Source organism: Papaver somniferum, unplaced genomic scaffold, assembly GCF_003573695.1.
Source record: "Papaver somniferum cultivar HN1 unplaced genomic scaffold, ASM357369v1 unplaced-scaffold_107, whole genome shotgun sequence".
NCBI lineage: Eukaryota > Viridiplantae > Streptophyta > Magnoliopsida > Ranunculales > Papaveraceae > Papaver > Papaver somniferum.
Window position 1 is genome coordinate 2,840,872 of NW_020619603.1, and position 13,450 is coordinate 2,854,321.

At 36.6% G+C, this 13,450-nt stretch overlaps 2 protein-coding genes and 1 long non-coding RNA gene across 5 annotated transcripts; 2 read left to right on the plus strand and 1 right to left on the minus strand.

Moving 5' to 3' along the window:
* Window positions 1–646: 646 nt before the first annotated feature.
* Window positions 647–2,223, minus strand: LOC113328417. The gene is made up of 2 exons (XM_026575528.1): window positions 1,493–2,223; window positions 647–1,374 (listed from the first exon to the last, which is right to left on the minus strand). The coding sequence occupies exons 1-2, from the start codon at window positions 1,946–1,948 to the stop codon at window positions 880–882; spliced, it is 951 nt and encodes a 316-aa protein (XP_026431313.1). The 5' UTR covers window positions 1,949–2,223; the 3' UTR covers window positions 647–879.
* A 10-nt stretch (window positions 2,224–2,233) lies between these two features.
* On the plus strand, window positions 2,234–4,480 carry LOC113327861 (nucleosome assembly protein 1;2-like). The gene is made up of 7 exons (XM_026574983.1): window positions 2,234–2,353; window positions 3,333–3,402; window positions 3,486–3,550; window positions 3,633–3,832; window positions 3,930–4,194; window positions 4,284–4,327; window positions 4,411–4,480. Exons 1-7 carry the CDS (start codon window positions 2,234–2,236, stop codon window positions 4,478–4,480), a joined length of 834 nt encoding a protein of 277 aa, XP_026430768.1.
* A 4,861-nt stretch (window positions 4,481–9,341) lies between these two features.
* Window positions 9,342–12,435, plus strand: LOC113327685. Of its 3 annotated transcripts, XR_003349143.1 has the most exons (6): window positions 9,342–9,601; window positions 9,712–9,786; window positions 10,014–10,136; window positions 11,289–11,409; window positions 11,509–11,572; window positions 12,235–12,435. It is a non-coding gene; the product is annotated as an uncharacterized LOC113327685 (long non-coding RNA). The 3 variants fall into 3 exon arrangements; XR_003349142.1 differs by lacking the exon at window positions 9,342–9,601 and having other exon boundaries at window positions 9,611–9,786; XR_003349144.1 differs by lacking the exons at window positions 9,342–9,601; window positions 10,014–10,136 and having other exon boundaries at window positions 9,611–9,786.
* Window positions 12,436–13,450: the final 1,015 nt, after the last annotated feature.

Here is a 13,450-nt window from a genome sequence, read left to right on the forward strand (position 1 = left end):
TAATGCAGCTGACATTCCTGAGCTATGGAGATGAGAAGCAAGGTAATAATTAATCTTATGTACAGAGGCAGTAGGATTAAGAGATATTCCCTGGAAAATTTCATCACAGCGATCCTTCCACAAAACCCATATACCTATCATGAGGGTGAACAAGTGTGTTTTATCACCGTTGTAGTTTCTGTCACTGAACCAACTTGTAACCCATTCAGAAACAGTACTGAAATTTCTTCTGACATCATCATATCAACCTGAACTCCTCTCCATACTGTTTTTGCATGAGGACAAACAAAGATTAAATGTTCCATTGTTTCTTCCTGCTGCTCACATACTCCACAGTTGACATCAATACTCTATAACTTGTAATGATTGCTATCCAGATTATAGGTCCTCTTTTGTTAACTCTTTTATTGCAGTATCAAAACAGTTTATTAGGTTTGTTCATATAACTTTGTTTGAACTCGACCCTGATAGAAAAGTGAAATGGTTTGTTCATGGAGTGTATGCTAAACTGTCTACCTGCTTCCTAGAAAGTCTGACAAAGAGGCATTTTATCTGGCCAAGTTAAACATGAATGCTAATTTAGACAATCTTGCCGGAAATAACATGATGCTGCATGTATTCTATTCCACTCAGATGCACAACGGGATTGCGCGCTGGCTAAGAAGTTCTAGTTTATTTATATTCAATCAAGCATTTGTTACAGCAATCTTGTATTGCTGTAAACAATGTATGAAATCATCCAGACAATTACAAACCCAATTTGAGGGTAATAATCCATATCAACTACTTTTCTCTAAAATTGTTCATATCTATGTACATTCCCCCCATTCTCCCAGCTCCATCAACCACCATCACCACGGCCTTGTTCTAATTGCGCATTCAGTGACCAAGTAGCCATGAGTACTTGAGCTGCAAAACCGCGCTTTCCCCAAAACACTTAGCTCTAGCCAAGCAGAAGTGAGTGCAGAACCCAAGTGATGACCCAACTCTACATGTTTTCAGAATATAACAAGATGATGCAGATTCAACTCCTCTCCCTTGGATTACCACCCCCCATGTCTTTGTGCTGCTACTGCTGTTACCACTCATATCCGAGGCAATAACCTCGTCATTTTCGTCCTCGCCACCGTCACTCTCCTCCGCCTTTAGCTGTTCAACCAGTATGATTCCATCAGGTACAAGACTCCCTTCCTCCCATCTCTTTGTAACACCATTCCAACTATCCGCGTCAGCTTTCGTCTTCTCGAGCACTGGTTCTGCAGCAGTAGTAGATGTAGAATTAGAAGATCCAATTGATGAAATTCCCCCAACTCCTTTACTTATTGATGAGTAAATTTGCACCAGTAGCGGCGCCTCTCCTATGTTCTTCACAATCTGTTCAATTACAATACAATAATTCAATCAATCAAATCAAATCACAAATCGAAATTCAACCACTGAAATTCATCAATCAACTGAACAACAAGAAGAAGAAATCTAAAAGAATTTATACCTCGGGAACTGAAAATGTCATCCATTCATCAAGCTTGTCAGCAGAGATGGGAGAAGAAGGTACCTTATTCTCTTCATCCTCCTCCTCCCCATCTCCATACACTTCGACCTTGATTTCTCTGACAACTGCTGAAACTGCATTCTCCTGATTCTTCTCCTGTATCTGTTGATTCTTCTCCTTCTTGTTCATTTCTGTCCCAAAAACTGTATCCAAGTAAGCTGCTGTTGTTGTAGATGCAGTGCAATTACTCCCTACTGATCCTCTTCTGTTTCTGTGATGATGATTACTCAAAATCGAACATCCTTGTAGAGTGATTCTCTTCTGCTTCTGCTGATTGAATTTGAGATGATGATGATTCTGAAAATGAAGACAAGTACAAGATGAAGACGATGATGATTCAATAGATGATTTCAGAATCGAGCCACCACATCTGATTCCCAAAGAAGAAGAAGCCATTTGATTCGATTGATTCTTTTCTTCCAGAAATCAATCAATCAAGAAAGAAAAAAACCCCAATTTCAATTCTCAATCCCTGAATTTGATTGATGAAATCCTAAATCTCTCGTTTCCCAAAATTCGCCTTCTGAATTCTGATGAAGAAGAAGAAGAATTCCTAAGGAGATAAAGGAATTGAAATAATTAGGAGTTGAAATCTTCTTCCTCTTCTTCTTCGGAATTCGTCGTCATCTTCATTTCTCTTCTCTTTTTCTAGGAGGATTCGAATTTTAGATGAGAAATCCGATGTGGCAGAGGAATGCCTTGTACGCATTCTTACACGCGCTTTTCTTGCACTTGATTCATGTGGTACACGTTTCGGCAATCGCTGCCTTTACATATACAAGTGCTGGGAAGGGGCTAAACGTAGGCTTGTGCGTATGGTTTTGCGGTTTCGGTTCTCTTATCTACACATCAAATGATTTTTGTTTGTGGTATCGGCCGACATTGGATTGTGCCGGGGGTTTAGATTTGTGGGTGAACTATGGTCGGTGATATATAGATTCACGCCTTGTTTGGTCAGATTTGACTCGGGCTTTCAGTCTGATTTTTGGCTTGTTTGTTTGCATCTGGGTCGGTGTTCTGAGTCAATCCCTGACTATAATTTATCTGTGGTATTGGATGGGGGATTTTTGATAAGTGGGTAAACTATGAAAAAGTGAAAATTGACTTGCATTATAATTAACTGCATCTTACTCCCCTCATAATTTGGTCGGAGTCAACTGTTGATTTGTCACGAGTCAGACGTTTGTTTATAATTTTGAGTAATATCTGACTCATTACCTAACTCCTGATTTGAACCAATTTGAGTCGGATAAAAAAAAATACTCTTAACTCATGAGAGCAAGACAATGACTCACATATTTTTGAACCAGTTCAGTTAGATTGTCATGTAACTAGAAGAACTTGAGCTTAGGAACTGAGGTTTTTGGGCCTTTCTTGTTTGTGCGAGAACAAAGCCCATGCTTGGGCTTCTTTATTTCCTTCTGCTTTATTTCCTTTCTTACAGTTAATCATTGGTTATTTACACCCATCGGGTGATTGTGCAAGGAAAGTCGGCTATTTATTGGCCATTAAGTTGTAAGAAGAAACCAGCGAGAGAAATTAATCAGAAATTTAGGCTCTATCCTTAAGTTAGGAAGAGAAGGTATTGTTGTTAGTTCAATCTTCAATTCTGTTTCATGACAATTGGTATCAGCCATTCTCGATCCTGATTTCTGTTTTAGCAGTTTAGCTGGATGTTTCTTTAGCATAACTCTCGGTTAGATTCTTATTAGACTCTGCCTTCATAATATTTAAGTTTTTTCCATTTGTTAAAGAACTCTGAAACTGGTGTTCGTTGCAGAGGTTTGATATTGTGAATGGAGTTAGAGACGAGGCTGAGGCTGAGAAAGAAGCAGATAAAGATGCACATGGTACAATAAACACTAATTATTTTTTTTGAGTGGTAAAATTTCAAAATCGGTGCTTGAATTAACGTTAACTTGAGTACTTGCAGTAGAGAAGTGTGTTCCCGAGTTTTGGCTTACTGCTATGAAGAAAAATAAAGTATTAGCAAAGGAAGTAAGTGTTATGATTAGCCGCTTAGTTGTTGGGATAAAATATGCCAGAACTGTTGGTATAATTAGCCCTTTCTGAAATGTAGATCACAGAGAAGGATGAAGTTCCACTCAAGCATCTGAAAGATATCAAGTGGTCCAGGACTGGTACAGCCAAGGGGTTCAAGCTCAGTTTCTATTTTGATGATGACAATCCCTATTTCCATAATGCTGTCCTCACAAAGATTTATCGCATGAAAAAAGCTCATCACATGTTTGATGAACTAATTTTGAAAAAGATACAAGCGTAAGTTTCTGACAACACCCTTTTACTACAATGGTTACCTCAATAATTTTTCTTATTCCTTTCTTACTCAGTTCGAGAATCGATTGTGCCTATGTAGGACTAAAATTGAATGGAAATATGGGAAGAATTTTACATGGAAACAGGTAGGGAAGAAGCTAAAGCATCGATCAAATATCTGGGTATCAGAAGACTGGACTATGAATATCCGTATCAATAAAAGTTTCTTCAATCTTTTTAATGCCCTAGTCCCTGGTGATGATAACGATTTTGAATTTAATAGTGCCATAGTCTCTGATGATGATAACGATTTTGAATTTAATGGTGCCCTAGTCCCTGATGATGATAACGATTTTGAAGAAACAGTAAGTTATTACTTCGGTTAGGAAATTGAGAAATGTGCTGAAATATATATGCATTTTTTTTTTCTAAATTTGATTGCACTCGTGAACAGGTTCAAGAACTTCAGAATGAAATTGATCAAGACTACCTCGTTGGGTAATTTCATTTCCTTCATTGTATATATAGTTGCAGATTTTCTTGAAGGCTTATGTTTAAACTTTGTGCTTTTCTTTTTGAAGTTGCACCATCCGTGACCAGATCATCCCACATGCTGTATCGTGGTTCGCTAGAGAAGCTTCCCAGGTTTAAAAGAAATATCTTAAGTAGGTGTGGCCAAGATCAATGGAGGAAGGGTTCTAAGCATATGGAGATAAGACGCAATCCGCCACTCCCTAGTTTCCCTCTCTTTCATGTCTTTCTTATCTTTGATCTTTGATTTCAACTAGTTTAATCTTCATTACAGTGTGTTTTGCATTTATGTGTTTAATGTCTCTAAGACTGTACTTTTAAAAAACACTTGTATAAGGTTTCCCTAAAAATAAACTAGGGAAAAATAAGTCACTACTATTTAGGTTCCGTAATAAGAAAACTTAGGCCCCTTCCCAGGTGAAGATAAGAGTTGGTCAAACTCAACCAATGTGCTCGAGTAATCATAAATTAGGTTACACTCACTACTATTTAGGTTCTTTACTTGATGCCATGTGAAACTCAACCTTTTGTATGCTGACCGTTTAAAAGTATTAATGTCATCCACTGTGGCGAACTGGTAACAAACGAATGATACTTTCCGTTAACTTCAACTAGTTTGGATAAAAGTAAAGCCGTAAAATGTGAATAGAACCCGAATTCATGAAGTGTACGTTTCAGGATTTCAGCTTGTATTCTGTGTTGGATGAATTTGAGTTATAACTAGTGTCAACACCCTTGGCTTAAATTGACTTTAAGGAATGTAATTCTCCACTATGCTTATCATTATCTGATTGGGATCACCATTTCCATGATAATGATAACAAGTAAAAAAATAACAAGGAAAACGAATTCTTATATGATAATGCTAATATATAGATGTAGATAATAACAAGTAATAAACGAGATTCATTATCTCCAATTTTAATCACTTATAGTTGTGACAAGTTGCTGTTTTGCATGATAATTATCAGTCATTTGTGTTTCGGAAAGTGATACTACAGCCAATAAATCAGGAAAGTGGGATAATAGAAATACCAGTAACATGCTTTTATTATTCTAAGATGGATGCCACAATTGTATGAGTAAGATTGAGACAGCATCAATAATATGAAGTATTTAGAACAGACCTAGACAAACTAATACCCACATGTTAATTTTTCCTTTTTTTTTTGGCAAACTCCAAAGAGTATTTAGAAAAGATTTAGGAAAAAAGAAAACCAAAATTACAGGGGTGCAAGAACCTGACCTCTAGGAAGAAGAAAAATAATAAGAAAAGCAAAATTACAAATTAGCCGAACCTATAGAACGTAGACGGAGTGCTTCTGCCAGTACCCATTGCGGATCTAATAAACAAAGGCGGATCACTCCAAAAACAGTCTTCTCCGGAGTTGATACTCCATTTCGCCAATAAATCAGCCATAGGGTGCAACACCTTTAATTTCTAGTCATATTTGAACATCCAAGAATGATTCAGGTGTCACTCGAAAAAAAGTGGAGGAAGCATTGTAGCCTATGGTTTAAAACAGTTGCTGAGGTACTCATAGGAGGATGACATAACGGTTCATATACTCTGGTCTTGGTGTTGTATGCCCAATTGCGCTTCTCGGAACTAAGTATAACCACATTTTTGTCAACTGGACTGAGACCTAAAACCTCAATGTCTATAATCAAATCAATCTCCGAAACTGATCTTGATAAAGACTGAGATTTTATTTCTGCAAACCAATCATGAAGCTTAATATCCTTGTGCAAGGTATACCAGCAGTCTCCATCAAGCACCCAAACACTCAAACTCTTCTCCATTTTATTGTACCTAGAGAAACAGATGAATCCTTCTGACTCCCCCAGACATTCGATTAAATTGTCGATATCATCATCACCATCTCCATCTTTTGCTCGGTCAGGCATATTGATTAACTTACATTCAATCCTCCCACGAGTTGTTCCATGGTTAGCAAGGTTTCCATTAACACAGATAGCTAAGATACTGCTACTTCCCTTTTGACACCAGTGCAAAAAGTCATTGTAGGCAACAAGATTTTCAGAAAGGGAGAATTTCCAAGTAATATGCTGAGGACATGAAACATCATAGCTATTCCATTCACCCAATTCAGAAGAAAACATTTCAACTATAAATTCTTTTGTTCCAGTCTCAAATTTCGGTATATGGATAACCTTATAAGAACTCTTAGAAACGAGCGATGATGTACATATGAAACCAGTGACAACCCATTTGTCTTCTCTTGGTGGTGGAGGAAGTACCACCCATTTTTCACTGAGTGGATTACACACGTAATAAGTAGTCGGATGACGACTTGTTGTGCACAGAACTAAACCACCGCTTGAACCAACAACGAAAAGATCTGTCCTTCCTTGGTGGTCATTACTACTACTACGATTCTGTAAAATTGAATTTAGAAAGCTAAAAGAAAACCCAGTTTGATGATGTGATATAAACTTTGAATGTGAATCAGGATACGCGATTGTGAAATATCTTCTCAGTTTGTTGTTATCTTGGTTTTCCAATGAACCAGGATAAGCATATTGAAATAATCCCCATGGGAGTGATAAATAGTTGAGCCGATACCATTTTTTAATGAAATTAGGGTTTGAGAGTATTGAAAACCATACCTTCGAAACGCACCTGAACTTGAAGACTGCACTAAAAGAAAGATGAAGAAAGATCTCGAACCAAACATCATCTGTTATATCCTTTCGATCAACTCTTTTAATGGATGAAGATGAAGAAGAAGAACCCATAATCTTCATTTTCTTCATTGCGAAATCGGTTTGTATTTGCTTGGCAGAAAACTAAATTAGGGCACTGTGCACTGCCTTGTTATTATGACTCGGGGGTTTTCGAATCGGTTTTAGATCGGATTTAGAACCTGGGTTTTTCTTATGTCTCACGACTCTCACCCGAATACTGAGCCCACCAACAACGAAAAAGATTTTGTGAGAAAAACTGAGAAAGGTTTTGGAACCGTTTTGTTAGCCGATATGATTAGAATGTTGACACTTATTTTTTTTGTACAGAGGCCAACATTATATGCTTTCCTCCTGGGTTTGACAAGAATCTGATTTTGGTACTTATTAGTTAATCAAATATTGAGAGTTATCACGAGTTCCTCCTTATAGGTTGTCCATCCAAAGAACAGCAATTAAACAATTCGACATCTATGTGAACTTGGTGGCACTTCGCTGAAACCCTCGGTATCCCCAGCAAATTGTGATAAAATACAATTTTTTACGTTTTTGTTTTTTTGCGAAACTAGCACCTAGTAGGCAATAAACTTCCAGGTTTCTGCGCGCTCCTTTCTTGCACTTCATATATACGAATGTTAGTATGAGGCTTGTACCGTTTGGTTTGCGGCTTCAACCATAAGGCTTCTTGTCTACACACATAGTGCCCAACAAGACCCAAATACCTCTGAGTTGTATATTTCTCTTTTTGAAGCATACCTCTGAATTTTTTTCTTTTTGAAACTAAACATTAGAAAAATGAAAAAGTAAATGATCTATCATTGGACTCGAAATTCCGGGTCGAATTCAAACAAACAAGTGGTTGGTATACGTAAGGCAGCAATGAGAGGCAATTCTATCCGTAGGAGTGAAATATCGCACATTCATTATGTATGCGAAGTAAAAGTCATCTAATCTAAGCGAAGACCATCGCATATACTAAAATTAGGATGACGTATTTAATGATGTCAGCATAGTCACGAGTAAAGTGTGATGATCTGTGCGAAAGTGTAGAGTGTGCGAAGTTGAGGGAATATACATGAGCGATTGTAACGCACAGTGATTCCAAAAATAGGGGATCTATTAGCTGTCATCCACTATGTATTACCATATATAAGGGGAAGAAAACTGTGTATTGAGAGGGATCTCTAAGGTAAGTGTGAGACAAGAAACTAGGAGAGAGAAAGTTTATTTGGAGAGCAAGTAAAGTCCTTGTAATATTTTGTATTCAATATCAAGATCTTGATGAATAAACAAATGATTTTCACCATGATTACTTAGAGAATCACATAATATTGAATGGATGTGGTTGTAGGATTTCCTGCAACTACATTTTGGCGCTAGAAATAAGGAGGAGTGATAATTCTTGTCAACGAATTTGTAGAATTTTGAAAAATTGGATCTGGAGATTCTGGAGAAGATAAAGATGAAAGGCGAAGAATCTATAGGAAAAATAAAAATCATGACGATACAAGGAAGAGGTAGAGGCATACAGTGTAATTATATAACTAAAACACCACTTTCCGATGCAGATTTTCAAGCAGGAATCATAGGAAGAATATATAAATGAGATCATAAAGGAAAGAAGGTGACGACGGTGGAAAAAGAATCTCCTCTAAAAGAGTGGGAAAAAACAAAGATAACATTTGCAGCAGATGAAATTCCGGAAGAAAATTTAAAGCGAACAGATCCATTGATGATTACAATAACGGCTGAGCGAAGCAAAATTGGTCAAATGACGGAAAACTCAGAAGAATGGGCGATTAATAGAACGTTGGTGGATACCGGAAGTGTTGTTGATATCCTATTTTATCGTGCGTTCAGAGCCATGGGATACAGAGATGCGGACATGACACACTAGTGGAAAACAGGCTATCTGAGGCACAAGGTAACGACACAAATTAAATATCCAGAAACAAGGTCAAACCGAATGCGTCATTGACTCAAGTCAAACTGTCTTTGTCGTATGACTTTAGTTGACTTCTACAACAACACACTCGTTTGTGTTATTGACTAAGTCAAATATGTCGTTGTAGTTTGACTTTTGTTGACTTCCACAACGACACATATGGTAGTATTGTTTCTATGATAGGTGTTTCCAACTGTGTGGCTGTGATTTTTTCATCTTATGCATGGACAGCTGGAGATGAAACATCTCACATAATCCTTATCCTTATCCAAAGCAGAGAGAAAAACCTCACCCCTTGATCTCTCCGCCTTCACCACCTCTTGTCTCTCTTTCTCGCCTCCCTCTCTCTCTCAGACGAGAATTTATTTTTTCAATCCATCTTAGTTTATCTCAGATAAACAATTTTTCTCGTCCTCGTCTTCACCTCTACCTCCGCCTCTTTAGTTTTCAGTTTCTTCTCAGCAAAAAAGAAAAAAATGAAAACTAGGGTTTCCAGAAATCTCTTCATCAACACTTTAGTTCTATTTTTTTCTTCGATTCTGGAGCATCAACTTCAAATGGTGTAGAATATAGCAAATCTCGAGCATCGGGTACAAATCTTGTTCTAATTTTATTTTTATCAGATTTTTAATGTTGAAATTTAGGATTCCCTTGGTTCTGACTCTAGGTTTTTCCTATTCTTGCGATTTCTTTTTTGTAGGTACTCGAGAGATCGGATTAATGGAGGAAATAAGTAGATCAAGTGGATACCATTTGCCTTCATCAAGATCAACATGTAAAATTTGGGTTTTTCAATTATTTTTTCCATTATTTCCTTTTTGATTTCACAGTAGAAATTAATATCCCTTTTGATTTGGTTTTTAGTATGAGTTTGTATTTTTATTGGTTTATATAGAAGTGTATGTTTTGAAGTCATGTATCCTAAAATCTTAATTTCTTGTTTATGTCTGGAAGTTTTCTTTTATTTATAGATTGGTTGTTGTTATTTGTGTTAATAATTAGGTTACACCTGTTGGAAGGAAAGTATTACCAAGATTACTCTTACACTTGATGATGGAACTGGTCGAATTGATTGGCACAGATGATATAGGCTCTCTTTGAGGTTTTTGATTATCTCGTTGAAGTGTATGTTTTGAGATTCTGAACCCTAAAATGTATTCCAGTTGTTTTGAATCAATAGTTGTGTTTTTGAATTCAGGGATTTTTATGAATGGTTTATAATGTATCTGGAAGAAAATTATGGACAAGAGAAATGGGAAATTGGACCTCCTGGCAGAGCGTATACGAAATAGCAACCAGCTTCTTCTGCTTCTGTTTTGTTGTTGCGTCAGTGGTACTTTTGGTTCCCCTGTCTCAGACGATTAGGCCTGTCAATATTTGTCCGATATCCGGTATTCGTTTCCGAGTATTTGATATCCTATAGGACTTTATCCGTTTTATCGGATATCGGATATCAGATCGGATATTTTATCGGATATTTCTTCCTTAACATATCGAAAACGGATTAGACCCCATCCGAAATGTTAATATCCGATATCCGATAGTATAGGAACTTATTTGTAATTTATCCTAATTTCGAGTTTAGTATCGGATATTATCGGATATTGTCGGATAAATATCCGATAAGTGTCAATTATGAAAATGTTTTACAAGGGTTTTTAAGTTTTTTTGTTATAACCGGATATTATTGGATATTTATCGGATATCCGACAGCTTAGCCTATCGGAATCGATATCTGATTTTGATATCCTATAGGATATTATCGGATATCGAATATCCGGTAGTGCTTAACATGTCGGATATCAGATATCTAAATATCCGACGGATATTCTTCCATTGACAGGCCTACAGACAATGGTGAACTCCTCCTTTCTCCTTTCCCTCTTTCACTTTTTATATGCTGTTTTGTGCTTGATTTCACTCACTATAATTGGACTGCATTTGCAATTGTTATGCCATGTATTAATGGTCTGATTTAGGCCGTAGATGCCATTTCCTTGGACTCTCCTCGTGCATTTGTAAGATTCCAGTAGTTTTATGAGTAGTTGTGTCAATGCCAACCCAAGTTCCCTTTTCTTATTTCGTTGCATTTTGATGTGTTGAATTAAATACTATGGTCTGGCTTTGGGCATTTAGATACTGTGTCGTATTCTCATGTTTCTATTGGTAATCTCCTAGTTAGTTTCCCTGCTTATATTTATTCACATACTTTTTTGTTTTCTCTCTCGGCACTTATGATTATATTGGTTTGATGACTTTTTTATTTTATTTTTGCAGGTGCTTACAAGTACGTCCGAGTTATGGAGGAAGAAACAATCTGATGTGATAAAATTATCCGATACAGCGTTTACCGATACAGTGGAACTGGAAATGAATCTTTTCAACCTTCAGCAACTTGGTAAGCATATATATGGGAGAAACCACGAGTAGCATATAAATTCCCATGGTATGTTGCTCTCTAATTTAGTTGATTAACTTAATTTTATTCTGGCTACAGTTGAAATGTTTACTATTGATGGTGTTAACAAGAATTGAGCTATTTTTTATTTACTAAAGCTAAGGTGAACTACCCCTCCTTCTCTCTGCATTTTGCTGCCTTTGAGGCTTGTTAAAACAACTATCTGAACTGAATATAGTTTTGGTACATAAGTTCCTCGTTATAGCAGATGTGAACTTGATATGCACCAATTTTTGTACTTGTTGACGTGCTTATGTATCGTTTCTATGTATGTATGGCTTTAATTTCATGCATGTGGGCACATCATAAACCTTGTCTTCACTTATTTTGGGGTACTAATCGGTCTGAATGTTGGTGTTCATCCTTTAAACCCCTTGTTATCAAATTATTATGTGTACTCATTGATTTAATTCGGAAATTCATGGTTGGCTGTAGTGGTTAGTTTGGAAACGACATCTTGCAACCAGTAGCTAGCTATTAAAGTACTTTATATCTTTGACTATTTCTGCTAATTTAAGAATTTATTTTTTTTATGCAAATCTTATGGAGGTTTATTGATTTCGTATGAGTAAATTATGGGTAGGATGATGATGTTGTTCAAGTCAGTTGATAGGCAATTAAAATTTTGAGTTAGATTTGAGCTACTCAGTGAGAACTAAAGAATTTGGGTAGCTGTGTTTTCTTATGAATTGTTGCGCTTTATGGTATCTGGATTTGAGTAGCCATATTTTCTTGAGTCTTGTTATTTTTCGTGAATTTTTGCAGTCAGTTGTGGGTGAGTTGAGTCATTTTCACGAGATACATAAACTGATGCGAGTTGCATTGCTCTTTTATAGCAGGAATGGGAAAGGCCTAGACCTGCATGGAGACCTGATATATTTCCACAGTTCAGCTCAATGAAAACACCGTTTCCAGCACCGTTGTTAGCATATCCTCCAGAAGAAAGAAAAAAGGAGGAAGATGAAGGTGAATCTTTTTTAATCTCTCATCAAGTTTCGATGTTTGCTTACTGTCCTTAGTGTTGTAGTTTCCAGTGGATCTATAACTTTGTACACCTTTATATTAGTTGTATAACTTGTATTGTATAGGGATTATTGAACCCTTGTAGATCGAATCATTAACATTGTTTTAGTTGCAACAAGCTACTTTTGTAAGTTTCCTCTCATCATAACAACTATTTTCCGATTAGTGACGCTGTGAAGCACACAATAGCTGCACCTAAGCTAGCTCTCATCCACAACCTTAATCTTAAATGGTTGGATTATGATAAAACCCTGAAGTGTAGTAGTTATAAGACATTGTAATGTTTAGTGATAAGTTTCCTGGGTAATAGTGTTGGGTTGTCGACAAGGAGTTCATATAGATAATTTTTGAGTGGTCATTGTATCTGTGGTGCTCTCATTCCATCTTAAACTATCTCTCGCTAAAAACTATGAAAATTCAATGGCCAATCTCTGGCCGGATTTAGAAATTAGTGTAATTCTTGTTTTCTTATATTTATCGTCTATCTGTTCTTTTCGCTCAGCACTAACAAAAATTAGTTGCCTCAAGTTCTTATTATGTTTCACCTTTTATCACAACGATGCATCATTTGGTTATCAGGGTGGATCTTTATTGTTTAAGAATTTCAACTACAACCGAGCTCTAGAACTATTTTTCGTTCAGCTAAGTTATACTTAGATCTTCTGTGTGATGTTTCATATTTCCTACATGCCAACGAGAAAGGGAAAATAAGAATAAAACTTCTTGGGTGCTTTAGATGTCGTTTCTACTTTTACTAACCTTTAGGCTTGCTAGAACTATTTGAGTTTATTAACCTGATTAGTGGTCTTGTCATGTGCTAAAAAAGAATTGGCTCTTTGTTTACTGTATGGGTTAGAATGATTTTATTGCTATAGACATTGCGTTTACTTATCTGAATGCTTAGATTATGATCCAGCATGTTAACCCGATAGTTCATTACAAGGCAAGCAAGGGGATT